At 38.4% G+C, this 27,436-nt stretch overlaps 3 protein-coding genes across 3 annotated transcripts in view; 2 read left to right on the forward strand and 1 right to left on the reverse strand.

The window, feature by feature from the left end:
• metap2a (methionyl aminopeptidase 2a) overlaps nucleotides 1-8,813 on the forward strand; it is a 12,795-nt gene extending 3,982 nt beyond the window's left edge. Inside the window, exons 4-11 of the mRNA XM_084408219.1 lie at nucleotides 2,646-2,748; nucleotides 3,443-3,604; nucleotides 3,790-3,971; nucleotides 5,562-5,656; nucleotides 5,730-5,826; nucleotides 5,909-6,012; nucleotides 6,842-6,957; nucleotides 8,106-8,813. Coding sequence (XP_084264345.1) covers nucleotides 2,646-2,748; nucleotides 3,443-3,604; nucleotides 3,790-3,971; nucleotides 5,562-5,656; nucleotides 5,730-5,826; nucleotides 5,909-6,012; nucleotides 6,842-6,957; nucleotides 8,106-8,358 — 1,112 coding nt within the window. The 3' untranslated portion in view covers nucleotides 8,359-8,813. The remainder of the gene's footprint in view (nucleotides 1-2,645; nucleotides 2,749-3,442; nucleotides 3,605-3,789; nucleotides 3,972-5,561; nucleotides 5,657-5,729; nucleotides 5,827-5,908; nucleotides 6,013-6,841; nucleotides 6,958-8,105) is intronic.
• Nucleotides 8,814-9,152: 339 nt separating this feature from the next.
• usp44 (ubiquitin specific peptidase 44) lies at nucleotides 9,153-18,785 on the reverse strand. The gene is made up of 7 exons (XM_084408218.1): nucleotides 18,703-18,785; nucleotides 16,815-17,077; nucleotides 15,253-16,521; nucleotides 13,609-13,804; nucleotides 13,055-13,163; nucleotides 12,759-12,964; nucleotides 9,153-11,294 (listed from the first exon to the last, which is right to left on the reverse strand). The coding sequence occupies exons 2-7, from the start codon at nucleotides 16,989-16,991 to the stop codon at nucleotides 11,164-11,166; spliced, it is 2,088 nt and encodes a 695-aa protein (XP_084264344.1). The 5' UTR covers nucleotides 16,992-17,077; nucleotides 18,703-18,785; the 3' UTR covers nucleotides 9,153-11,163.
• An 842-nt stretch (nucleotides 18,786-19,627) lies between these two features.
• Nucleotides 19,628-26,435, forward strand: depdc4 (DEP domain containing 4). Its single transcript, XM_084408116.1, has 9 exons — nucleotides 19,628-19,712; nucleotides 21,215-21,620; nucleotides 21,698-21,849; nucleotides 22,949-23,141; nucleotides 23,232-23,458; nucleotides 23,532-23,674; nucleotides 24,494-24,619; nucleotides 24,711-24,789; nucleotides 24,877-26,435. The coding sequence occupies exons 1-9, from the start codon at nucleotides 19,637-19,639 to the stop codon at nucleotides 25,074-25,076; spliced, it is 1,602 nt and encodes a 533-aa protein (XP_084264242.1). The 5' UTR covers nucleotides 19,628-19,636; the 3' UTR covers nucleotides 25,077-26,435.
• The last annotated feature ends 1,001 nt before the right edge of the window (nucleotides 26,436-27,436 follow it).

The following is a 27,436-nucleotide window of genomic DNA, read 5'->3' on the forward strand; positions in this document are numbered from 1 at the left end:
GCCGCACAGTTCCTTGATTATTACGCTGGAATGAGAGTAGTTCCTAGTCATATAGGCTTAGAAAATCGCAACTTTTCATTTTCCGTCGATCTTAGTACACGGTTTAACTACAGAAGAGTCAAGTTTTAAATAGGAAAAATATTGAAACTCTTTGGTAATTTTGAAAGAAATGCTACTGGACTCAGAATCAATGATCTGTGCTAAGCTATGCTAAAAGTGGTACCGTCAGACCCGGAGTTCGGCTGAATGGATTCTAAAACGGTAAAACTCAAATGTTTAACTCTGGGGGAGATGTAAAATGAGCATATTTCCGAAAAAAGTGGAGTATCCCTTTAAAGTATTTTCTCTCAAAAAACGAGAAAGAATTTATTCATTTACAATCCATCTTCCTTGGTGCTCGAAAGAAGTAAAAGCATAAGGGAAATGTTTATAGTGCTCGTTTTCGTTTGAAAACGCATCTTTTTCTCTCCGTTTTGGCCTTCCGTCCACACTGAGCTGGTGTCTTTGTCTTGCGGAAACTTTATTTTGAAAACGTTTTCCTAAGGGGCCGTTTACATGACACCGTTTTCAACTAAAACTGGAAAAGATTTTATGCGTTTTGGCCGTTCGTTTAGACGACAACGGCGTTTTGGCGGCAAGTGCAAGTTTTTGAAAATGATACTGTTGTAGTCTCCATGTAAACTACAAACACGCAGATTGGTGAAAATGATGACGTCATGCTCATGTGTATTACATGTTCAGTCCATAGACAGTATATAAACTGGACACAGCGACCCCATAGGTTTCAACGGAGAAAAAGTGAAGCAAATTAGAAGCTCTCACTTCCTGATGGCTGAGCGTACTGCGCAGACTCAAACTGAGCTTGACGACGTAGATGTGATGTGAGCAACCCGTCTGTCTTCTAGTAGCTGTGCCAAGAGAAATCTGAATCATTCCCTTCCGAAACTTGCAGAGACGGAGAGTGTGAGTAGGAGCTGTCCATGAGCTAGGAGCAGGAGCAACTTTATGACTCTCTATGGGCTTCTCCCTTGACTTTATCGGACTTTATGCCTCCACGTTCCCCCGATTGACTGCGAGCTTCTCTTCCGGTCTATACGGTAATTTCCAGAGAGTCGCGTGGTTATGACGCAATCGTTAGCCTACTTTTACAAAAACTGCTTCTACTGGGCCATGACGTAAGATACAAGGTAATGGAGCCTTTTATACATTGTCGTGTTTCTTTAGAAATAAACAATGGACAAATGGAATCTTTAAACGCCTTAGATGTAAAGTTATTCGCTGTCAAAGTGACGCCAAAATGAATGGGAGTCAATGGAATGCTAACAGCAGGTGATGGCTTGTTAGCCAATGGCGGCCCCTGGGGGTGGTACGCTATTCGAGAGCTCAATTACCCCCCCCCTGGTTCAGTCTATAGGCGTGTAGTGTTTCTTTACAGAGTGACATCGCCAACTACTGGCCTGGCATGAATAATACAGCGTTTTTAATGTGTTTTTTTTTTTTTTTTTTTGTGGATTCGTGTGAACGGGGTTTCCTTTGTACACGAAAAACGCAGAAGAGAAACTTTGGGCATGTGTTTGTCACCCACTTTGGGCAGATCCTTGTGAACGGGGATTGTTTTGACAACATTGTCGTCTCTTTTCCATTTAGTACATTGTTGTCATGCCCAAAGTGGGTGACAAACACATGGCCAAAGTTTCTCTTCTGCGTTTTTCGTGTACAAAGGAAACCCCGTTCACACGAATCCACCGAAAAAAAAAGACTAAAAACACTGTATTATTCATGCCAGTAGTTGGCGATGTCACTTTGTAATGAAACACTACGCACCTATTAGACTGAACATGTAATACACATGAGCATGACCTAATCGTTTTCACCCATCTGCGTTTTTGTAGTTTACATGGAGACTATAACAGTATCATTTTCTTGATACTTTGCACTTTGAAACCCGTTTTCAAAAGTTTGCGTTTTAAGGCCCCCAAAACACAGATGTGTAAATGAACGGCCATACGTTTTCCGTTTTTAGTTGAAACCAGTGTCGTGTGGACTGTAAAAACGGAGGTGTTTGAAAATGATGATGCATGTTTAGTCATGTGAAACACATTGAACCGATAGATATGTATGTTTATACCGGTATTGTGCCTGTTATGTGCTATTCACTTTTACACTGTTTTTAAAGATATGTTACTTTTTACTCTCTTCATATCGCAGTCCTGCAAAGATGATAATAATTTACTCGTAATTGCTGTCCTGCGGTAAAACATGAGAGCAGTTGTGTTTTAGACCAAACGTTTAACGGTGACTGAGTGCGACCAGGACACATTAGTAAATAGTGAGATATTTTGCTAGCCTAAATAAAATGATCCTCCCAGAAGAATTGCGTGATAACTTTATAATGTATCATCTCAGTGAGCTTTTATGAGATTTTGTGTCTTCAGACTGTCTCCCTATCGTCAGGTAGTGTTCTTGTTCTGTGTGAACTGTAGGCGCATTTAAAAAATGGTGCCCAAATGCTTTGTGTGGAAAAGAGCAGCGTGAACATTCTGTGAAACATCTTCTTTTGAGTTCCACAAAAGATTAATTCATAGAGGTTTAGAACTTACTGAAGATGTTGTTCTCACATTGATATACCTTCTTCTCTCTTGTAGCCAAAACCCAAACGGACCCTCCATCCATCCCCATTTGTGATCTGTACACCAGCGGAGTGTTCCCTGTGGGTCAGGAGTGTGAATACCCTCTATCACAGGATGGGTAAGGATGTTTTGTCTTTTCTCAATGTGAATACACTCTTAAACACCCCTCAGGTCACCTTGTACTTTCTACGGGCCGCTCTACCTCGTATTACCCTGTGCTCTGTGTAATATTATATCGCTGAGACTACTGACATAGAGGTCACTTATGTTCCCTCGCGCCTAAAGTACTCTCTCCAAAAATAGTTGTGTGTGTGTGTGTGCGAGGGCCAACTCATAAACTTCCTCACATCATCTTACTGAATTCCTGCGGCATCTTCGAAGGCGTTTATGGCCTGGAAATTTATAGTCTTGACTTGACTTTGCCAAACTTTAACCATAATAGTCAGAAAAGGTACAACCAGTCAGCTATAAGTTGCAATTGACTGATTTTACGTGATTAGACAAATGTTAAACTAATGAATCATTACAGGGAATAACAGAAAGGTTTTTCATTTATAAAAATTTAAATGTATTTCTTGATGTACTTTATAATTTTTATTTAATAGACTGGTAGAATATTTATTAGCACATCAGCTAAAATCCGGCGTTTCACCCCATTTGCAAGACTTTTCCCGATCCTTACAGAAAGTCCGTAATGGCCTGGAGAGACATTTATATGTCCATCTTTAATAGCGTTTATATGATGGTGGATATTCTCAAGGTAAATATATGTTCTTGCTACGTCCTCTCAAGTGTTGTTTTGGACCTCTCAGCTCTAGCGCCGCTTGGAGAACGAGCAGTGAGGAGAAGAAAATGTTGGATAAAGCCAACGAGGAGATGTGGAGTGATTTCCGGCAGGCGGCTGAAGCCCATCGGCAGGTGCGGCAATATGTGAAAAGCTGGATTAAACCTGGAATGACTATGATTGACATCTGGTGAGGATATTAATATCTGTAAACCTACAGTGTGATTATTTTTTAAGGTGTTAAAGTAGGAAAAATTTACTCCAACCTGGTTTGAAAATATGAAGTGATGTTCTACATAAAAGAAATGGACATCAAAGCCCAAGTGTCCAGTTTACTAGTATTATCTCTTTTTCTCTGTGTTTTCTCTGGTTCAGCGAGCGGTTGGAGGACTGCAGTAGGAAGTTGATCAAAGAGGACGGTCTGAACGCAGGGCTGGCGTTTCCCACCGGCTGCTCGCTGAATAACTGTGCTGCTCACTACACACCTAACGCTGGAGACCCCACAGTCCTCCAGTACGACGACGTGTGCAAGATTGACTTCGGCACACACATCAACGGTATGGCCATGGACGACACACCTGCCTTTATGATGATAATAGTGTTTTATAATAGTATTCAAATACTAACGTAATAGTATTATTAAACATAATTAAAAGCCATGTAGTTAAATTTGATAATAAATCACAAAGCACGTAATATAAAATCTGAGAAAAATTATGATGATTGGCTTTTAATAATAAAAAAATTAATAATAATAATAATAATAATAATAATAAAAAAAACAATCTTAATAATTGAAAGCAATGTAAAGTACTCCTAAAATTCAATTATGATTGTTTTTTACTTCTACTAGTAAAACACAAATTATTAAATTATTATGACTGGTTTACTTTTACTACTACTACTACTACTACATCATCATCATAATAATAATAATAACATATTATATAGAATATTATGAAAAGCCATGTAAAGTACTTCATATAAAATAAGAATTAAATTATGATGATTGGATTTTAATAATAATAATAATTATAAGTCATTGTAATTAAAAGCCATATAAATATTATAAAATAAGAATTAAATCATTATTGTTTGATTTATATAACTGTTACTTAAAGGGATAGTTCACTTTGAAATAAATTTTTTATATGTTTTAGCTTACCTCAAGGGCATCCAAGATGTAGGTGTCTTTGTTTCCACAGTAGTTTCAATTTTGATATTTTTAGGTCAAACCGTTCTTGTCTGTCAGTCATATAATGCAGGTCTATGGTCACCACCTCAAAGAGCACGCACAGAGTCCAAATTAAACAATTCCCCATCGTAAGTACACATTGATGGCCTAAGACACGAAACGAGCGGTTTGTGTGAGAAAACGAACAGTATTTATATAGTTTTTATCTCTTGTACACAACCACGTCCAAGTGATCTGAGGGCGTGCGCGCTTCCTGGTGTGTGACTGTGCGCGCGTTCTGGCTTCAGATCACTTGGACGTGGTTGTGTACAAGAGGTAAAAATGATATAAATACTGTTCGTTTTCTCACACAAACCGCTCGTTTCGTGTCTTAGGCCATCAATGTGTACTTACGATGGGGAATTGTTTAATTTGGACTTCTCTGTGCATGCTCTTTGAGGTGGTGACCATAGACCTGCATTATATGACTGACAGACAAGAACGGTTTGACCTAAAAATATCAAAATTGAAACTACTGCGGAAACAAAGACACCTACATCTTGGATGCCCTTGAGTTAAGCTAAAACATACCAAAATTTTATTTCAAAGTGAACTATCCCTTTAATTAAAAACCTTAACATAAAACAATTCAATATCATGTTTTAATAGAACAAAATTGCAGCTGTACACTACTTAGACGTATTTGGCTGAATCTGTTTCTCATGATCTGAGAAATACCTATTAGGAAAGTGGGGGGAAATTATTATGCATTTGATTTAATATTTTCACTGGAGAGCGGACTGCAGATGAGCGATGGACTGCGAAATGAATTAGATACTCAGTTTCATTTTTATCATAAGAAAGGATTCATAAAGCGGTGGGAACAATGTCGGCATAAATGAAGTTTTGAAGTGCACTAAGTATTTACTGCACTGTGTGTGTGTGTGTGTGTGTGTGTGTGTGTGTTTTTCAGGCAGGATCATTGACTGTGCCTTCACTGTCACCTTCAATCCAAAGTTTGACCGCTTGCTTGAGGCTGTGAGAGACGCTACCGACACAGGCATTAATGTGAGTGTGTGTGTGCGACTGACACCATAAATTATCGTGCGTGTGTGCAGAATTAACAATCTCTCTTTCACAGTGTGCAGGTATAGATGTACGTCTTTGCGATGTTGGAGAAGCAATACAGGAAGTGATGGAGTCGTACGAGGTTGAAATAGATGGGAAAACGTACCAAGGTATTGACTGAAATTGGAAATAATAATAATAATAATAATATTAATCTCTTAAACTGACATAATTTTGTGTGCATTTCCTCAGTCAAACCTATCCGGAATCTGAACGGACACTCTATTGGTCAGTATCGGATACACGCTGGTAAAACCGTGCCTATAGTGAAGGGAGGAGAAGCCACCAGAATGGAGGTGTGTGTTTGTCATGGTCATCTTGTGCGTGTTGCATTGAAGATGTCTGTATCACTTTGGCTATGTCTGGAATAGCATACTACTATTAATGCAGTATGTATACTGTGCGCAGTATGCATGGATTTCACGCCATTCTCTAATCGTAAAGGTGTCCATTTCACATTAGCTATGTTTAGAATAGCATACTAGATTACTACTCTTACTATTTCTGCAGTATATGCTGGATGGAAGACTGTATCCCATAATCTTGACTTTTTACAAATTAACCATAATTGAACATTCACATGGTTATAAAAAATGTATGTCTAATGTTTCTTGTCACATTCAGTTATGAATTACATAAATCACATAAATAATAGCCTGTATTTTCAATTCAAAATTACGATTTTTTTTTTTTCATTCGTCTTGATCATACCGCCATTTGTTTGGCCACTAAAACCTGAATGAAAACTGAAAAAGGCAACCATTTTTATTTATGGCATGAAGTCAAGTGACAACAATGTAGTATACTACTGTTTGAAACTTTCCTTGTTGCTTACGGGTTCATGTTCCTTTTATTTATTTTTTTAAACTTTGTATACAGTATGATTTGTGTACAATAGTATACAAATTATGTGCAATATACACTTATACGGTATTCAATTTCAAGCCCCAGTGGTTATAATTGTATGCTAGCATATATGCTAAAGCTAATTGCACAAGTTGTGTAATTGTCCTTTCTGATAATCACAACTGAAAAGGCAATTTGTTACATTCATCATCATCCTCTTTATAGAAAAAGCGATGAAGTATTTTGACTGGCTCTCTGTTCATTTCCATTGACGTCCAGGAGGGGGACGTGTTCGCTATTGAGACGTTCGGCAGTACTGGTAAAGGAGTGGTGCATGATGACATGGACTGCTCCCATTACATGAAGAACTTTGATGTTGGACATGTGCCAATCAGGTATCAGCCATTCATAAATACGCTACTAGTGCATGTAGAGCACTTTGGTGCAGTTCTGGAAGATCTGTTTCAGAAAACCTTTCTGATCTTAGAGGAATAGTTGTGACATCATGATGAGGAAAATCTGCTAAAATATATGGTTTTAAATTAGAATAAAGTGGTGCAGGGATTTTTGGAAGCTTGTTTCCTTCACTGAATAAAAAAATAAAGTAATTGCGACTTTTAATCTCGGTTACATCTCGTAATTGTGATTTAAATTTTTTTATCTTTTTTCTCTCAGAAATTGTGAGTTTATATCTCGCAATTCTGACTTTCTCACAATTTCGAGCTTACATCTTGAAGGTCTGACGTTTTCTCGCAATTCGGACTTTACCTCGCAATTGTGAGTTTATATCTCGTAATTCGGACTTTTTTTCCTCACAATTGCGAGTTCATATCTCCAATTCAGATTTTTTTTCTGGTAAATGCGAGTTTATATATCACAATTCTGACTTCTTTCTCGCAATTCTGACTTTTTCTGGCAAATGCGAGTTTATATCTCGCAATTCCAACCTCTTTTCTCAGAATTTTTAGATATAAACTCGCAATTGCGAGTTAAGTCCAATTTTGAGGGGGAAAAAAATACTACTTTTTTTTTCTCAGAATTGCCAGTTTATACCTCACAATTTAGAATTTAAGGAAATGTAAGAAAATCTTGTGCGAACCACTGCCAAAAAAAAAAAAAAACTTCCTTGTTTTGACGTCACAACTATTATAAGTGTTTTTAAGAAAAATTGAGGTGTTACGAATATAATTACGAATATTATAATATAATTTTTGTAAATTTCAAAAAATTTATTTTGTTTGTTTATGCATTAGGCTGATGCAGCTATTTATACAACAATAGTTTTATGTTTATGAAAATCAAAATGATAAAATATTAACAGACAACCACATTTTATAGAAGTTTGAAGCTCATAAAGGAAAAGTTAATCCAGAAATGAAAATTCTGTTATTGTTCACTCACCCTTCTGTCATTCCAAACCTGTATGAGTTTTCTGTGGAAACCAAAAGTAGACAGTTTGAAGAATGTTCAGACTGCTCTATTCTTTAAACCAGATTAATGGATCAAAAGAAACACATTGTAACCTTTCATTAATGAACTTCAGGCTGCCCAGGGCAAAGCACTTGCTAAACGTGGTGAACGAGAACTTCTGCACCCTGGCGTTCTGTCGCCGCTGGCTCGACCGTTTGGGTGAAAGCAAGTACCTGATGGCCCTGAAGAACCTGTGTGACCTGGGCATCATCGACCCCTACCCCCCTCTGTGTGACGCCAAGGGCTCGTACACGGCTCAGTATGAACACACCATCCTGCTCAGACCTACGTGCAAGGAAGTCGTGAGCCGTGGAGACGACTACTGAGACTTATGCATAAACACACTTCAGTCCCATGCAAAAAAAAAACATAAAAAACAGGTATTCTTAAAAGAAGAAACCCTAGTTTAAACCCTGAAATGCTATTTTGACCATACAGCATATACTCAGCATTAAGTTAGGCAAACTACTATGCATGTGTACAAGCCAGTGCCCGAATTAAGTGAGCAAGACAAAACCTTTGTACTCTTTTGTGCTCTGTGCAGTGAAAGAGATCATGTAAAGTATGGCTGCTTGGCTTTACACGTCACTGAAGGGCTTTTGCAAGAAAAACAAATTCATCAGGTAGTCAGTCGTAATGCGCACAGCTTTTACAGTTTTTTTTTTTGTTGTTTTTTGGTATTTGTATAATATCAAATGGCTGTCTCATCTAGTAGCCTACCTATTACATTTTGAACTCCCTTTTGTTTTAAAAAAAGACAAAATAAACTGTACAATACTTCAAATTGTTTGTAGTTCTTTACAGGTTAAATCGGTCATCATTGCAAAACTATTTTTAGCATTATTCATGAAATTAAGATTAAGTGGGTTTTATTAAGAATACAAACTTTGAAACTGATTTTTTTAAATGGTAGCTGTGACATGAGGAAACTCTGCTCAAGATATCAGGTTTTAAATTAAAATTATGTAAATGTTATGCTGCAGTTTTCTCAATGGTTTCAGGTTTTTTTGAATGAATCCTGAAGTTTGTAATTGTAAATAACAGAGACATACACATTTCATAGACAATTAATATAATTTCACCCAAAATTTTTAAATAGTAAAGAAAACAGTTAGCAAGGTTGTTTAGAAAAATGCAAAAATATTCTCCTTTTATTGAGGTAAATTTCTCTATGAATTGAGGTAACAATTTGCATAGTTTTACATCTATACTTGCTCGATTGATGAAAAAGAACAACAAACCAGATGTGGAAACTGTAAGATATTTGAGCAAGTGTGTGCGTGTCTCACAAACACATACATCCAACAAAGTGTACAAACTAGAGAACGGTCTAACGCCACACACAGACAATGTATACAGCATACCTTGTCTTTTGCTGGTAAAAAAAAAAAAAAAACTTTTACATTTTCCTGTAAAATGGGAAAAAAAATATCTACCCAAATACCAGGTATAAAACTACATTCTGAGAAGGAGACAGAAAAATTCCTGAATCGACTCGTTTAAAAGTCTCAACATCGTTAACTCTTTTCCCGCCATTTACGAAAAGTTTTGCATTTCCGGTTTTTTTCCACTGTAAGCCCGGGACACACCAAGCCGACGAAAGCTGACTGTTGTCGTGTTGCGTCTCGGCCAAAAAGATGAGCTTGAACACACCAAAAGGACTCAAGTCGACTATAGTGCCTGTGTAAGTAAATATCTGTATATATCAGCAGGTATTAATATTCGATATTCGTCATTCAAAAAGGGAAACCGAAACTACTAGGACTGTAGATTTACAAACCGTAAACAAAGCAGATATTTGAATATCAATAACGCTGATCACTTTCTTCTTTCCAGTCGGCTCATGTTATTATGAAAATATCTGTGCATTCAAATGTTCTGGTAAGATGAGGTAAAATTATGAGCCTTCTGTTCCGTCTTGACTTCTTCGCTCGCCATTCTCGTGCACTGACTGGTTCGCTAAGCTGAATAGCCAATCAGAGTTCTCCCTCTCTCATCGACGACCCAAAACACACACACACACACACACACACAAAAAAAAAACGACGCCCGACTAGAGCATTATAATCATGCTGATAGTGCGGAACACACCGAAAAACTAAGCCGACCGACGCTGAAAAACGGTGTGTCCCGGCCTTTATATGGTAGGGGTTATGATATCCTCTGAAAGAGTACTGTATCTCATGATCAAAACACAGGCGAATGCGATACAAACAAGCGATATCATATGCAAGCACAAGGATATGTAAAATAACGCGATCATCAACATTAAACCACATAAATCAAAACTGCCTAATGTTACAGAATGATATGTCGACCAAGGGCGAGGTACAGGACTGTGAATCTTTGATGGACTCCATCTATGTTTTAATCATCGTGAATCATTGAATCCCTTCCTGACGTAGTCTATGACAAAAACAAGATTTTCTCAGCTTTGTGCTCAAAATGTTGCCTTTTTTATGAAACTTACCCACATTCAAGTGTTGTGAATGCATGAAGCTAGAATAAAACGTGTTTTTGTTTGTTGAAAAGCAGAGCCTCCGTTCTTTCTTTTGATATATTGCATGTTCAGATGTTCATACAACAAAATAGTCTGAGGGCCATGAAACGTTTTGATTTTAAAAAAGCTGGCGTTTCAAATTTTGGCAATTTCTTTTTAACACTGGCGGGGAAAGAGTTAAACTGATTTGACTTGGCAGGGCACTTTAAAAATATGTCTGAAGATATTAAAACACTTTTAATATGAAGAGAGAAAACATTGTTTCTTACACTTTCTTTCATCCTGACGCCACAAACATTTCAAGCTCGGAACACATTCAAAACTCAACTTTGGTTTGATGACATCAATCAGGGAAACACAGAGACACTAATGAGGGCATCAACGCTTCCGACTTGGACAATCTCGCTCTCTTCGTACATGCACACAAACGAACGCTACAATCGCTGCATGAATGCCTCCTACCAAAATCTGTCAGTTGTATAACTTTAAGGCATAAGTGTGCGTGACAAAAACATACTCTTCCACATTTGCTGTACACTAGAAAAAGGAGACAAGCTAACCGTCTCAAAACGATATCAACAGAATGTACAAAACAAACAGTCTCTGCGGTTGACTGGCTACTCAGCGGAGGTCAGAGGTCACTGGCTTTGCTTTTGTCCTGAGAGTTTCTCTGTGTGTAGAAGAGAATGTAAGCCTGGGCCTTACACACTTCCTCCACGGCACATACACTCAGTTTAGAGTCGTTACAGTGCACCCAAAACCCTGAGAAGAAAGAGGATAAGACGCATTAACGACAAAAATACGAACTTCTACCTGAATAGATTTATAATAACTTCATTTAAACTTGCAAAAAAAAAAAAAAAGTTAATAGTTAATAAGTTGATTTTAAATGTTTCAGTTTCAATATGATAAAATATAAATACAATTAAAGTCCCCCTGTGGTGAAAATCAAGCTTTGAATCTTGTTTATATGTCTATGTGGTGTTTTTAATATGTTTTAAGACAAATCATGTGCAAAATCATAAGTCGACACCATTGCTGATGATTTTCTCCTTAAAACTGCAGTGAAACAAAGACAGTCTCAAAAACACGGTTTGAAATCGCTGGTGTTTCTGACGTCACAAACTACCTTGTAACCAATCGCGCCAATGTGTGATCGAGTGGATCTCTGTCTCTGAGCTGGTGCGAGTGAGTGGAGGCGGGGCTAATTTGCTTATTCATAGAACCGTGTATACTAAAAGCAAGGGTGTAGAGTTACATTCAAGCTATTTTAAGGCATGAAGGTTTTTTTTCAAGGAAAAAACTTTTAAATATGTCATTTTGGTGAGTTTTGAGGGATACAATTATTGACTACAGGGGGTCTTTAAAGGGATATTTCACCGCTGAAAAGATGAATGTGTTTAAATTGTGTCATTTATGTAGTAGAAATGTGAAATTATTTTAGAAGTTGGTTCCTTCTAGACTGAGAAAAGCCAGAAAATGTATTTTTGGCTCATGTGGATGAAAGACAACAACTCCCAGAATGCACTACGAGGCCGCTCCCAAGCCACGCCTACCGGTTACAGAGGGCAGTATCGGAAGAAATGATACAACTAGGCTACTAGTTGACTCGAAACTGAGAAAACGCCGTTTTATCATGAGATCCCCCTATAGGCGGGTTGAAAACATGCAGAACGAGCTCCTACTACTGGCTGTAGTCTCTAGCCTCTGGCCAAAAAAGCCTCCGATGACGTAAAATGATGATTTTTGCGTCATATGAGTTTTTTTCTGGACACACAATACAGAAATCTCTCGTCTCAGGGGGACATGAGGGAGGGAAGCATGGCCATTCGAAAATACTACCGGGTTTCTACTGGTACAAAGCTTAATGCTAATTGGTGAAGTATCCCTTTAAGAACTATGCATAGCATCTGTACTTACGCTAATGCACTAACAATGGAAGTCTATTCTGGAGCATTTAAAAGCATAAATGTACCTTTTGTATTTGTTGCTAAAGCGATTATAATGTGTTTTTTGAGCTTTAACATTTTATAAATGGTCCTTTAATGAAGGGACTACTTTTCTATGCAGATGTACTTCTGGTTATGCGTTTACACTAGTAACGTCAAGCCATTTCTGGTACACTTGCACGAGTCAAACAAAAGTACTGTGTATACCTTTTTTACATATAATATATCTACTGCATGCAAAATTCTGACGTGGCAGATGAAAAGAAGAATGTTTTACCTCCTTCCGTATTATAACAAAAGGCAGTGTAGTGGCCGGAGCCAAACCCCTTCCCATGGTGCATGACGACAGCAGAGAGTTGGTAGAGGAAGTGTTGCAGGTGGGGTAGGTTACTGGAGTCTTTGCAGCAGTACGGTTCCATGTTCAGCTCCTGCTCAAACTGAACGTGCACGCCAATCTTCTCCCTGTGGTTTCTCCCGGACCACCTAAACACACGCGTACACGTTAACATCTGACTTGACGACAGAAACCTCAAAGTTGGGAAAATCCAGGATTTCATGCGCTCGTGTGGATACCTGAAGCGTTTGAGGTGCAGTCTGAGAACATGAGGCAGTTTGTGAACCATCAACTGTTTTTGAGCTTCAGTCAAGACCACTTGCTTTGAGCAGAATCGCCGTCGTTTGCCTTAAAGAGACAGAAAAACGAGACATTTTTGATGATCAAGTGGGATTGCCTCCTCGGGAGGAGCGTTAAACTTAAAAGTGAAGTGTGTTCTAATTGCATCCCTGTTTAATGTTTAGACAACTGTAAGTTAGCCATTAGAAGGCTGATATTCTGAAGAATGTAAACACTGATGCTTTCTAAATATTGCTCTCTTTGTTTGATTGGCTTGACGAGAGCTTTAGGCTCAGTTAATTATGTGAGTTTGGGGGTGGAGTTATCTATTTAACTGGCCAATTGAAGACGAGCACTGGGTAGTGTTTGGGGTGCGGAAAAAAAACTGCACTAGTGCAGAAATAACACACTTCACACTACGAGTGCCATGATATCCCTTTCAAGTTCCAGGCTATTTATTATCCTGCCATGTTTCCCAACAGTCACATGACATGTTGGCATGTTTCCAACTCACTGTTGCAGTGGTCGCAAGCATATATGGCTCCCTCCAAAGCCTCGGTCTCTGTAAACTTGGCCAGCATCTCCGTCAACCCACATGGAACCAGTGCAGCATCCTTACTGTTGCTGTGATAACGTTCCGGAAATTCCAAAGAAAGATCCCAGAAGGGCTCTATTGTGTTTGAGCGATGATCACATGCTAAACACCTCACCTACAAGAAGAGACACAGGGATTTTTAGCCAAACTGAATGTTAAATGTGTAAAAATGCTTAAAGAAGAAACCATGTCAATTACGTGAACACAAATTAAATCAAGCGTGCGCATGTAGAAGCATACACAATTTGTCAGAGAAAGCAAGAACATGCAGCAACACTGAGAATACAACAGGTGCAGTGTAAACAGTGTTATTCTTGGTCCTATGCCAAATGCCGCCCTAAGCCCTTGTCGTCCTTCATAATTCTGCATAGGCTGTCGGGTAGTCGTCTTTGATGTGCACTTTGTAGCTTCAACAGGAGGGGCACTTGTAAGCACCCCTCTGAAACCTAGAAATGTCAAATGGGACACCATATGGCGGGGTGTACGATCCTACTCCTGGAGGGCCACTGTCCTGCAGAGTTGAGCTCCAACTCCAATAAAACACCTGAACCAGCTGATAAAGGTCTTCAGGATTACTGCAGGATGTTGGCCCTCCAGGTGATTGAAAACCTTGTGGACTTCATGAACACACCATTTGGAACAGGGCCTTTCAGGTGAACTACTGACATGCCAGAACAAAATACTAAAGGTAACTAACATTTGAATGTAACTATCACGCCCTTAAGTACTGATTAAGTTTGGTTACCGCCAAAGCAAGTAAAGCAAGTACACCCTTGTGATCCATTGACCAAACTTAAAGGGATAGTTCACCCAAAAATTAAAACTATCCCATAATTTACTCGCCCTCAAGCCATCCGAGGTTTATATGACTTTCTTCTTTCAGCCAAACACAATCGGAGTTATATTAAAAAATATCCTGGCTCTTCCAAGCTTTATAATGGGAATAAATGGTACCTTAGATTTTGAAGCCCCCCAAAAAAGCACATCGATCAATCCATCATAAAAGTAATCCATACACTCCAGGGGGTTAATAAAGCCTTGCGAAGCAATGCGTTTCTGTAAGAAAAATACCCGGATTTATAAACTATAATCACTGGCTTCTGGTAACGGCCGTACGCAAGTCGAATTCCGGCGGAAGAGTGACCTCTGACCCGACGTAGGATATAGGAGTAGTGTAAGCAAAGGTTAGAGTAGACGACTCTGGAGACTCTTCTAATTTTAGACTTCTAATTCCTGACCGGTGTTTTGTTTTGCTCTATTCTCTGTGAAGGCATTTATTATTTCTTGGAGCCGTATGGATTACTTATTGATGGATGGATGTGTTTTTTTGGAGCTTCAAAAACTCAAGCTCACTCCCATTATGAAGCTTACTATAACTCAGATTGTGTTTGGATGAAATAGGAAAGTCATAAACACCTAGGATGGCTTGAGGGGGAGTAAATTATTGGATAATTTTAAGCACCCGTGCAGTGCTTTGACCAAGTCTGTGCACTTGCGTAGAGTTTGTTGCTGGCCTAATGTTTCATGTTAATCAGCAGATGTGATTATCTGGAAACCCATTACCTGACTGAGGAGCTGGCCATGAAAGATGGTGTTGACCACACTGAGAACCTGTTTGATAAGCCGTCTCTGATTGGCTGGAACAGTGGCAGGTGTAAGCGTTCTGGTCCGTTCCAGCTCATGCTGGACTTTATCTAAGAGTTCGCAAAGAAATTCCTGTGCATCCTGTTGTCCATAACCCCGGAACGCCGGGATCAGCTGCCACACGGAGTGTAGCATTGCAAATGGGGACACCAGAGCCCACTTGCCTGACCACATAACCTGGAACAGTGTGTGTAACTCATGACAAAGCGAGATGTGTTTGGAGCTGGGCTCCTTGGGTTGTATAAGCTCCATGTTTCGTGAACGGGAGGCCCCTCCGCTGAGCCCCGACCACTGGGTAGAGCCTTTGGGCTGCGTCACGCGCTGAGCAGAGAGTCCTAACTTGCGGCTGACGGCCGAGGCTAGCAGTTCCAGCGCCTGGTTCAGATCCAGTCTCAAAAAGCACTCCCGGAATACATGCAAGTGACTCAGAACTTGCAAAATTGAGTTCATGTAGCAAGTATTGCCAAGATTGCGCAAACCCGTCACTCCTGGAGTTACGGTGGGTCGCCGCTTGATAGGCGAATCACCTGTTTTAGGAGGTTGGGCCCGGGGCCGTTTGGCCTTGGCTTGTGGACGCGGCCTCTGTTGAGGCGTTCTCTCTCTAGGAGTTCGTGGAGTACGGGTGGAGACGCGAGGAGGAGCCGACCTACGTCTCACAGATTTGGTTCTATTGGCCGGCACTGCCGCGGGATCTGCAGAATCTGCTTTTAGGCTCTGCCGACGAATGCGATGACTCTTCCTCGGAGGTGCGCTTTCCAGCTCCTCTTTGAGCTGCCGTTTGAGTTGCCGCCGCCTTTCCCGCGCCTCCCGCTTCCTCTCCTCCTCTTCCTCCTGCTGCCGCTCCTCCTCCAATCGCGTCCTCCCCCGTTCCGTTTGTACAAACCACAAGCGGAACACGCGACCAATCAGAGCGCGGCGCCGGTGCCACAGCGCCGTGAACATGCGGTCCTCGTCGCGCAACTGCAGCTCCTGCGTGCTGGTTGACAGCTGGTCTCCGGTGGCGGAGGATGAGCGCAAGGTGCGCCCGCTGCGCGTGGTGACTTCATAGCACTGGCTCTTAATGGCGCTTAGCGTGCTACGCAGCAGCTTTAAATCACCCGTCGCGTTATCATTCAGCACGTAGTCGTCGCACAAGTAGCAGTATACATACAATTCATTCACCTCCAGGGCCAAAGGGTGATGCTGCTCCTATGAACAAATCAAATACACATCCTTATAAAATAAGACACAGTCTGATAAGTTTAAACATTTTTTGGGGATATTCACATTTATATCTAAAGGTAAAGTGTATAATTTCAAGATCAACCAATTAATTACTTGATGCTGCATTTTAAAGCTGAGACGGGAGCAAGCATTTTAACGTCAAAAAGAAAATCAATACTTTTTTCCTCAGTAAACTAAATTAACAAACTATTAGATGCCGTATGTATTTATTTATATGGCTTTAAACAATACATCAATTACATGTATGTAACACATACCTTAAAGTGCTGAAGCGCGTGTTCTTCTATGTAGCGTCCACACGCTACGTGCGAACAGCTGAGACATGCCCACACCGACTCTGTGGTGTTGCAGTCCACACAGTGCCATTTCTGCGGGTTTAGGATCGAGTGGTCCCGCGCGAGTCTTAGGCGACCCACGTGCTTACACCTGTCCATCACAGTCAGTCACTGCCCCTCTTCACATCACCGTGGTGACGGCAGCCAGCAGCGAAACCAGCTCCTCCCAAGGCATGATGGTCAATCTGCAGCGAAAAAAAGATGGATGCATGTTGTTTTAAAGACATATTCATTATTTCAGTACATACACAACCATTTTAAAGGTCAGCAAGATTTTTTTCTTTTTAAAGTGACAGTAACAACTTTTTCATTCTTACAAAAATGTCTAATAAATGCTGTTCTTTTGAAATTTCTATTAATCAAATAATCGTGAAAGAATGCATCATGGTTTCCACATGCAAATCAGCATATTAGAATGATTTCTGAAGGATCATGTGACACTGAAGACTGGAGTAACGATGCTGAAAATTCAGCTTTGCAAAAAAACAAAAACGTATCTACCCTCTCTAAACTTTTGGACGGCAGTGAATGTGCGATGGTAACAAGCCAAGGTCTTCTTCAGTGTTTTGTGACTTAGTGATTCTGTATCAAATTAACCCTGAGAAAGACCGTGTACATTTTATCATATCCAAACACCAATTTAACAGAACCATCATAAAACTATTGTTCAAGAGCACGATTGATCTGAGACAACAGGAGGAAGAATCTATTCCCGTAATACGCACGCACACACACACACACACACACACACACACAAGAGTGACCACATAGAAACTAACAATCTCTGTATTTCTCCAGTACAGTACTACCTAGGTAGAGTGAAATGCACTATGATACAGAGTGATTACCATTTCAAGGTCCTTAAAGGTATTTCAAAAAGTACCATCAATATCAGGATACTACCATGGTACACAAGCAACCAAATGGAAACACTGTAGTATTTTGAAACATATCACTACAATATTCAAATAACATGGTATTTACATGTCACTCAAAATACAAGTACCACAGTATTTACATGGTATGTATAAAAAAGGTATTTCCATGGTGCTCTGTCCAAAAAACACGACAGTATCTTGATGCTTCACATGAATCCCCGTATTTTAAAACTTAAATAAGGCACTTTAAACATAAGTATGTAACTAGCTTCGCAAGTAAACAACCTCCTGGCTTAAGCAAATGCATTTGTAAATGGCCCTTATTTAGCTTCACAGATGCCTGGTTATCTGTATCACGTCCAAAATAACACCCAGTTCCTCGGGCCCCCACGTGTCTTTAACAAAAACAAACTAGTCACACTAGAAATACACCTAGTTTGTTGACATTAGTCGTATTTAGAAGTTTAAATATGCCTATGGCACATTGCTTTTGTACTGCACAGTCAGTGCTCGTCTTTATCACTCTGCTTTTACGCGGATTCAATTCTGGTATTGTATTTAATCGAGGGTGGACAACCAAATTGATCTCATTTAACTAGTTAAACTCAGTTTGACTTTGAAGGTGTTTAGGCGCGCGAACGGTGAATGATGATTGGTGCTAACTAACTCCTTCATCTACATGGTTTCAAAGAGCTAACCCGGTTAACAGCTGAGCTCAGAGCACCTCAGCCTGTTTAGTGTCTCTAATGAGCCTGTTATAGAGGAAAGTTAACCAACACACGGGATGCTAGTGTGCTAATGCTAAAATCAAACCGCACAGGGGTGAGCCTGAGGTGCTGGGCGAGAGAAATACACTGATTGTGTTTTATTTCCGCCACTGGTGTAAACGCGATTAGATCGGAGCTGTTTAAAATAGGTGATATTTCACTAACCTGATTTTTTCGTCAAGCACTGGTTACTTCTGTGGCACAACAGCGAGCGCCATCTTGTCTACACTTGTCGCGTGGAGTGGAGTGTCCCTCTGTGACGTCATGCCGGAGAGGACACGCGAGCCCGAGCCGGTGTCCAGACCTCTCAAAACAAAAAGAGTCGCGTTTAATATCTTGAAATAGATATTCAGATTTAAACCAAGTAGAAACACGTGAAGGGCGCGTGAACCAGTTTAAACAGTGTGTATGATGACTAATGTTTACGTGTCAGTCGGACTCAAGTCACCGCAAACACTTTCACATAAGTTACTCAAATCTCACTCGTCCTCGTGTGGAAACGAAACCATTCAATTGTATAATATTAATTCCATGTAATATGAAGTTATTCCATCTCTATATGACACACACAGTATAGAATTTCCTCATATTCCCCATATGTCAATTGAATAGAGATGACACTACTCGTCATTCTGATTTCTAGTATGAATTATGAATTATTTATCGACATTTAAATGTAATATCTCAATATAAATATTACATTTGGTTTAATTCTGTTAAAAATCCTTTATATGAAAGCATATCCTATATATCTAATATACAGGATTATACACACACACAAACGATGGAAAAGTATCTTATTTCTGCAGCAAAAACTAGACTACCAATAAATCTATGGTTCGATCTTATAATATTATATATTGGATGGGCGTGATTATATTATTTTTCCACAGTTCCACTTTCTTGGTAAATTGTAACTGCGTGTGAGTTCACACGGTAGAGATAGTGGTACCTCACAAGGTTTCTAGGATCAGATTCATTCACGCAAACGCGTAGAATGTAAATTCCGTCTTACATACTGCAGCTGATCCCAGATCGGAGCCTCGTCGCACCGATGTACGTCAGAGAACGGGCATGTGACGCCATTTCCGGTGCCGCAATGGCGGTGGATTTGACTCCTCGGTTCAGAAGACTGAACAGTCAAACCTGTTTCAGAGAGAATAAACAACTGTCAGGTACAAAAAATGGTTTATACGAACTTAGCCTTTATATTTCTGTACAGTTTGATTTTAAACGTTACCTTTATATTTCCACCAGTTTGATAACGAACTAGACCAAATGAATCAAGATCCTTATCAGGTGATTCAGGTCATTCAGCTAAGCTAAACAGCTTTTACCGTGTTTTTATTATATTTATTATGTTTCGATTATAATGGCGTTCTTCAGCATCACGGATTAAATAACAAGTTTTAAATGAGCTGATTTCTAATAATGTAATGAACCGAGTCTTTTGTGCTTAATGTAAACGTATAACGTTAGTCAACTATAATATGGTGACATGTTTCCGTCATAATAACTAGATTGAAACAGCATTATTACACTGTTTATAAAGACGGTTATAATTTATAAAGACAAAGTATAAACGTGTTGGAAAGGTAAAGTGATATATCAGATGATAACACCACTCTTTGTGAACATAATTGTGCTTAATTGTTTTGAATGTGCACTTGAAGTGTAGGCTACTTCATATCTTAATAGTATATTTTATATATTTTTTTTAAATTGTCATAAACCTCATGTTCTTTTTTCACCAAGTGCAAGTTCGTCTGGGGTTAGGGTTGGAGCACTCATCTTCCAACACACCTCTTGGTTGTGGTGTTCCACAGGGATCAATACTTGGACCTGTGTTGTTTTCCCTGTATATGCTCCCCTGGCCTCTATTTTTGATAAAAATGCATCTATGCATCTTCCCCCAAGATTTCAAAAGATAACATCCATTCTATTTTTTTTAAGAAAAAAAAAAAAGGTCTGAAAATGTTTTAAATATAAAGAAATGATAGATTATCCATTTGTGATGTGGCGAGCCATAACACACATCCGTGTTCTTTTGGCATGTCATTTATGTGTTTGTTAGAGGTTGGATTCAAATCAATTACCGACAAACTGCCTATATTACTTCTAAATATGATGTCTACTTCATAAATATTATAAAAATTACGTATATATATGGGTCAGATGACTCAAACCATGTATGGAGTCCTTAAGCACAAATTGTTCAGGTTTTTGGCTTTGAATTCCTTGCAGTTTCAGAGTAAAACATGTTTTGTAAAATATATATTTTATATGTATATATATATATATATATATTTTATATATATTGACATTTTCTTAAACTTAAACATATATATATATATATATATAATTTTTTTTTTTTTTTTTCACTAATACAATAATTTGGCAAGTGTAAAAAGAGACCAAACTTAGGTCTGTGTTCCTAAGTATTCAAGATTTATTACAATTTAAAGTGGAAGTGTCATTTTGGGGTCTATGCCCCAAAAAATGGGACTAACTGTTAAGGGGTTAAAAGTAAGACCAAGCATGGTACTAGAAACATGGTATTGCAATGGCACGTGTCATAAAGCATGTTATTATTACCGTGGAACATGCTCAGTAAACGTTTTTTGGTACTTTTTGTTCATGTATGAAGACTTCATCATCTTGTCCTGATGTCTTTTAGGTTTCTCTGGGCCCTTCAGGGCCACCCAGCTGTGGCAGAACATCATTGAAGCCCTGCGGTCGCAGGTGGAGCTCCGACCCCGCAGACAGCACCTGCGCATCCATCCTGACTGCTTCACCGGCTCTGATGCGGTGGACGTGGTTCTGAGCCACCTCATGCAGAACATCTATTTCTGCTCCAGCGAAGTGTCCCGTCTCAAAGCTGCCAGGCTCTGCCAAGCCTTAATGGAGTCTAGAGTGTTCGAACCCGTCGGGATGAAGCTCTTCAGACGAGAAAAAGAAATGACCTTTGAGGATTCCAGCTGCAGCCTGTACCGCTTCCTGGACGGATCGGCCAAAAAGAGGTACGGTGGCGGTGAGAACCAGACTCCTGACAAACAAACCGGAAAGTGGAAGACCTCTTCAAGGTAATTGCATTTGAATCATTACCGCGTCTAAAAGTTTAATTTGCAGCACTTAAGTGTTTTATGTTGTTTGTTTGTAGGTTTGGAGAAATGCAGACGATCTCCAACCCTTTGGTTCTTGGATCATCAGACAGAAGAGTGGAGAGACTACTGAAGAATATAAACCTGCACCCATCCGTGCCCTCTGATCTACATCGTGCTGCAATTTCCAACAGTTTCCTCTCAAAAAAAGGTGAAACTGCTCATAATTTAGATTTTTAATGAACACAATTTCTTCCCCTCATTGCATTTGCTTTTAAAGTCTTTTGACCATACAAAATGTGTTGTATTCACTTATCAGGAGAACCATTAGAAGTAGATTTCCTCACTGTGTTGATATAGTAAGTATGTAAATAAGTTGGGGTGGAGCTTATTTAAGTGTTTGGCCTTTTCATATAGCCTTTAGTTTACATCACAGGGCAAAACTATGGCTGTTTCTGGTAGTCTATTGTGGTCTGAAAGAGTCTGATGGGGTCTGAGTTGATGTCTGTTGAGATGTAAATGAGTCTAAAGAGGTTTAAGTGAAGTCTAAAGTGTTTTTTTCTTGAATGTCTCATGTGGTGTAATGGTTCTTGGGGTTCAGATATAGTCCTTTATTGTCTCTGATGAGTTCTGAATGGGCCTGAGGAGGTTCAAGCGAAGATTGAAATGGTTTCTTGGGGCTCTGAATGTAGTGTATTGTGGTCTAATAGAGTCTGATTTGGTGTCTGTTGAGATCAAAATGAAAGGTTTAAATAGAGTCTGAAGTGGTTTCTTGAAGATATGTTGAGGTCTAAATTGGTTTTATGTGGTTTAATCCGGTCTGACGTTGTCTGATGCTGGTCTGAATATGGCCTGTCTCTTTTTTAAACCTTTAACCATTTAAAACTATTAAACTGTGTAGAATATATATATAAGACTTATTATTGCAATGCTCGTTGTATTGTTTTACTTACTATTTTTTTATAATAGTGTATACTGAACAGAGGTTCGTAAGGGATCTTTAGGGTGTTTGTGTGTTAATGAAAGCTTATAAATTATTAAATAAAAAAATAACTTAAAATAAAACACTTAACAAAAAGGTTTTTTGTTAGTGTTTTAGTTCCATTTACAAGATGAGTTTTAGCACATTAAACATGGCTATGTGCTAAAACTCAACTTTTAAACTAGTTTTAACTTGCTGTATCTTAAAGACACAATTGTCATGGCATGAGATGGTGAAAAACATTGACAGACGATTAGACAGCAGTGCAGAAGGATGCGTGACTTACTAATACCCCTTACTATTTCTTCTCTTCTTCTGTTTGTCTCAGTGGTGCGGGACGTTTGGAGGCAGCAGACGTTACTTCAGTTGCTACAGGTGGTTGAGATCTCCATGCTGGACTGTATTCTGACCTCGCCTGCCAAACCGGAGCCCCTGCGCTCATCTCTGCGCAGCCACGGCGACCTGGTCATCTCCAACACCTGCGTGGATCGTGAAGTCTCAGAGAGTCTCAGCCTTCACGAGTCAGTGCACAATACTCAGTGCCGTCACATTCAGATTCATGGTTTTCATGTGGGTTCACCTGTGTGTGTGTGTCATTCATCTCTTCGAAGGTTGGACTCTTGGCTGGTGGCAGCGGTGGATTGTCTTGAGCTGTTCCCGGATCAGTTAATCGTGGCTGCCAGTGAGCAACTCATCCAGCAGAATGCAACATCTGGGGAGGGGAAGCACAAGAGACTGCTGTTCGACACCATCGCCAAGTATTACAACAGCCCAGAGAGACCTCCACTACTGCCAGGCCGCTACACGGACATCCAGACTGGAATCCTACATCTTTTGGGTAATTTGTAAAACACAGTGGGCTCAATGTCGTTTGTGAATAATGCGTTATTTAGAATAATCTTTGTGTGTAGATTGTGGGAGAGGTCAGGATGCTTTGAGAGCGACTCAGCTCTGTCTGCAGATGTTGGAGTCCACGAGCAGAGACGAATTGCGCAGACTGTTGGGTTTTATGGCAGCCGCTGCAGATAATGAAGCTTTCAGACTGCACAAGCAGGTGATCAAGAGTTCAATCTGTTTAAACCATCGCATGAGGTTGATTGATTGATTAAAACCATTTTCTGTATCAGCATAGAAAATACTCAAAGATAAATGCAGTTCTCTAATCAATTTCAAAGATCAATATTATATATATATATATATATATATATATATATATATATATGTGTGTGTGTGCATGCGCTCTTGGAATTCCTACTAAAAAAGTTATGCATTAGATCTTATCCCCCCCCCCCCCCCCCCCCATTAATTCATTTTCCTTAACACAAAAAATATTAATTATTGTATTATTATACACCAACACTACCATTCAAAAGACTTTATGCTCACCAAGGCTGCATTTAATTGATAAAAAATACAGTAAAAGCAGTAATATCGTGAAATATTTCAATTTAAAATATCTATTTTCTATTTTAATTTATTTGTAAAAATGTAATTTATTCCTGTGATGCACAGCTGAATTTTCAGCTTCATTACTCATTCTTCAGTGTCACATGATCCTTCAGAAATCATTCTAATATGATAATTTGCTGCTCAAGAAACATGTTGGAAACAGCTGTGCTGCTTCATATGATATAAATATAAAGTTCTGAAAGAACGGCATTTATTTGAAATTGTTTTTTTTATAACAGCATATGCCTTTACTGTCACATCAATTTAATGCATTCTTGCTGAAGAAAAGTATTAATTTCTTTAAAAAAAAATATCTTACTGTAAATGTTTATACTTACTGGAATAGTATAATTCATGGGCTACATTTTCGTCTAAAATATATTTTATAATTTTGGTTGTGTTTTGTACATTTGTGTTGAAACAGACTGAGAACCGTGCTTTGGTCAGCAAGACGTTTGTGAAGGCTGTGATCCAGAGTAAAGAAATGACTCGAATCCAATGTGAGCAACTACTGCTGTTCCTCATGGATAATCACACTCAACTCTTTAAGGTGTGCCCTTTTTACAAATACATTATCTCTGAAAGTTCTGTTCAAATCACAGGATGTTTAAATCATTTTTCGTTCATACCTGTGCATCTAGACCCCGTTGTCATTGATTGAGGCTGTGAGGAAGACACTACAAACCTTGCAGCAAGGGAGGGATCTAGATAATGTAGCACGTAAGTTCACTCACAGTCTCCCTATAAAGATGATTTCTGCATTGATTTGATTATCATCTCCTGAAGCTGCTTCTTTTGCCTTTGCAGTGTTCACATTCTGCCAGCAGGTGTCGCTCCAGCAGTATGAGGATAACAAAGATAAGGCCACTCTTGACAGCTTAAAGCGGTTAATGCACAGCATTGCTCTCAGTGACGACCTGTCCGTCAAACAGAAGAGACGACTGGCCAAGCAGTTTCAGAAACATCACCCAGGGGTTTTTCTCCAGCACTTCTTCTCTACATTCTAGAAAGTAATGAACACTGGATATAAACATCGTTTGTTAGTCCGTGAAGGTTTTTATCAATCCGGGTTATAGAATTATGTCAGGTAGCGTTGTTTGTTAAACTTATTTTTATTAGTTGAAGGCATTTCAACCTAATATAGCAATTCAAAGATTAGGGTTACTAACCTCACATAACTGTGGGTTACACTTCATTTTAAGGTGTCCTTGTTACAGTGTAATTATACATTTAAGTACTGAGTAATAATAATTAATTACATTTTAGGGTTAGTTGCATGTGATCAGTGTTTGATGTAACGCATTACAACTAACGCAAGTTACATAATCAGATTACTTTTTCAAGTAACTAGTAAAGTATCGCATTACTTTTGAAATTACAAGTTACTTTTTCACATAGGTAACACAACTTTCCCATTTATTGACTTTGCGCTTCCTTCAGCCTGAGGCTTATTCATTTCAATTTTGCTGTGAAATGGCTTAGTTATAAAACAAACAAGCAAGCCCAGCCCAGGTGAGAAAAAGTAACGTAACACATTACTTTCTATAAAAAGTAACTAAGTAATGGGATTAGTTACTGTTTCACAATAGTGTAAAACATTACTTTACAAGTTAATTTATCCAACCTTGCATAGTTATTACTACAGTAAATGCATGTAATGTGTAACAAAGACACTGTAAAATTAAGTGTTACGTGATTTGCAAATAGTCTCTGATTTATAGAAGCTTTATAATAAGAAGGACAGTTATTACAAGTATTAATACTATAATGAAACCGCTAATCACTACTGAACACTACATAGATTTAATCAGGTGAGTGAATACTGTTTTCACCTCAGTATAGGATTACTTGAATTGTGCGATATGCTCAGGTTTTTTCAAGCTATTAGAACTAGTTTTAGCTGCACTTGAAATTGAGAAATGGATACCTATTCCTTAAAGGTAAAGATTCAAATTATGCTCTTTCTTGCATCACTTATTAACTTACTTTTAAATGAATATTGACCTCATGTATTACTGTACTTCGTATAAATGTCTACTACTGATTTTAAATGTATTTGTATTGGAAAACGTAGCATAATAGGGTTTAATTATTCATAATAGGCATAATTATTCTGAAATACAAAGGGAATATTTAATTGCAGAAGTTATTTAACTTCTAAAACGATGACTGAATGCACTGGATTAAATGTGGTGTTGCATATCAATTGTATTTATTACGTAATTGAACAGAAAGTGAATTAAATTGCATTACTGGTACTTTGAACTAATGAAGTTGAAGAATTATTGTATTGTATTAGATCATTTTTTTAGATGCACTTTAATTTTTTCAAATTTAAAACTCATTAAAATACTTGCAAAAGCTCCAAAAAAAAGAAGAATTTAGTTATTTTTTAAGTTGCAGGTTCAGACTTACTGTCTTTTGAAAGCTTATTATAAACATGCTTTGAACATATTGAAAGATGTGCCCATACTTTCAAGTTTCAACAACATTGGGCTACTAGGTAAGGTGAACATGTATAACAATTTTGAGGTAAATTTGATTATTATAATCTTTTTTTTTTTCTTTTTTTTTTACGTTGCGGTTCAGGGCTTCCGTATTACGGTACTATTACTTACCTGGTAATAAATATATACATTTTATTTACATTATAATATATACATTTTATGTCGTTTTATTTATCTATTTTAACATTTACAATGTTATTTTGTTATTTGTTGGAAATGTTAAAATATATATATTTTATTTCTATTGTAAACTGGCTGAGGTTGCTATGGGATTTTGAAATTAATTAGTAATAATTAGGGCTAATCCAATACTTTTAGAAAGAGTAATTAGTAGTGTATTAGAATATAATATAGTACACTAGATATTTCTTAGTTAAAAGCTATAGCAATATACAGTGTGTGCAGAATTATTAGGCACGTTGATTTTCTGATCATATTTTATTTCCAGGAACATTTTGCCAATTCCAAACCATATTAAACTTAATAACTACTATTAATTTTCTTTTTAATCATGTATAAGTGATATATAATTGTTCATGAAGGCTGGAAATGAAAAATGTCTTATTTCCAGGTGTGCAGAATTATTAGGCAAGTTTTCTTTTACAGATAAAATAAGCCAAAAATGAGATTTAACAAAGACTGAAAAGTCAAAAATTATTAAATCCCCATGAGAAGAATGCAAAACTAATGCAATACTAGAGATTACAGTTAAGGCATGACCATTGGACAGTGAAATGCTCATTGGGTCAGCAGGGTCAGACAAAAACAGGTGGAGAAGAAAAAACACATGTTAACTGCAAAAGAATGAAGAATTAAGGTGAAGAATTAAGTGTGAAACCATCAGGAACCCTTTAGTCTCC

Source organism: Rutilus rutilus, assembly GCF_951802725.1.
Source record: "Rutilus rutilus genome assembly, chromosome: 4".
Taxonomy (NCBI): Eukaryota; Metazoa; Chordata; class Actinopteri; order Cypriniformes; family Leuciscidae; genus Rutilus; species Rutilus rutilus.

Excerpts from the sequence above, each read along its gene's own strand:
- usp44 (XM_084408218.1), bottom strand. The coding sequence starts at position 16,991 with ATGGACAGGTGTAAGCACGTGGGTCGCCTAAGACTCGCGCGGGACCAC. Across the intron at positions 16,522-16,814 it reads ACGCGCTTCAGCACTTTAAG|GAGCAGCATCACCCTTTGGC; the intron begins GTATGTGTTACA and ends ATTTGTTCATAG. Across the intron at positions 11,295-12,758 it reads TTGTTATAATACGGAAGGAG|GGTTTTGGGTGCACTGTAAC; the intron begins GTAAAACATTCT and ends CTTTCTTCTCAG.
- depdc4 (XM_084408116.1), top strand. The coding sequence starts at position 19,637 with ATGGCGGTGGATTTGACTCCTCGGTTCAGAAGACTGAACAGTCAAACC. Across the intron at positions 21,621-21,697 it reads AAGTGGAAGACCTCTTCAAG|GTTTGGAGAAATGCAGACGA; the intron begins GTAATTGCATTT and ends GTTTGTTTGTAG. Across the intron at positions 21,850-22,948 it reads CAGTTTCCTCTCAAAAAAAG|TGGTGCGGGACGTTTGGAGG; the intron begins GTGAAACTGCTC and ends TGTTTGTCTCAG.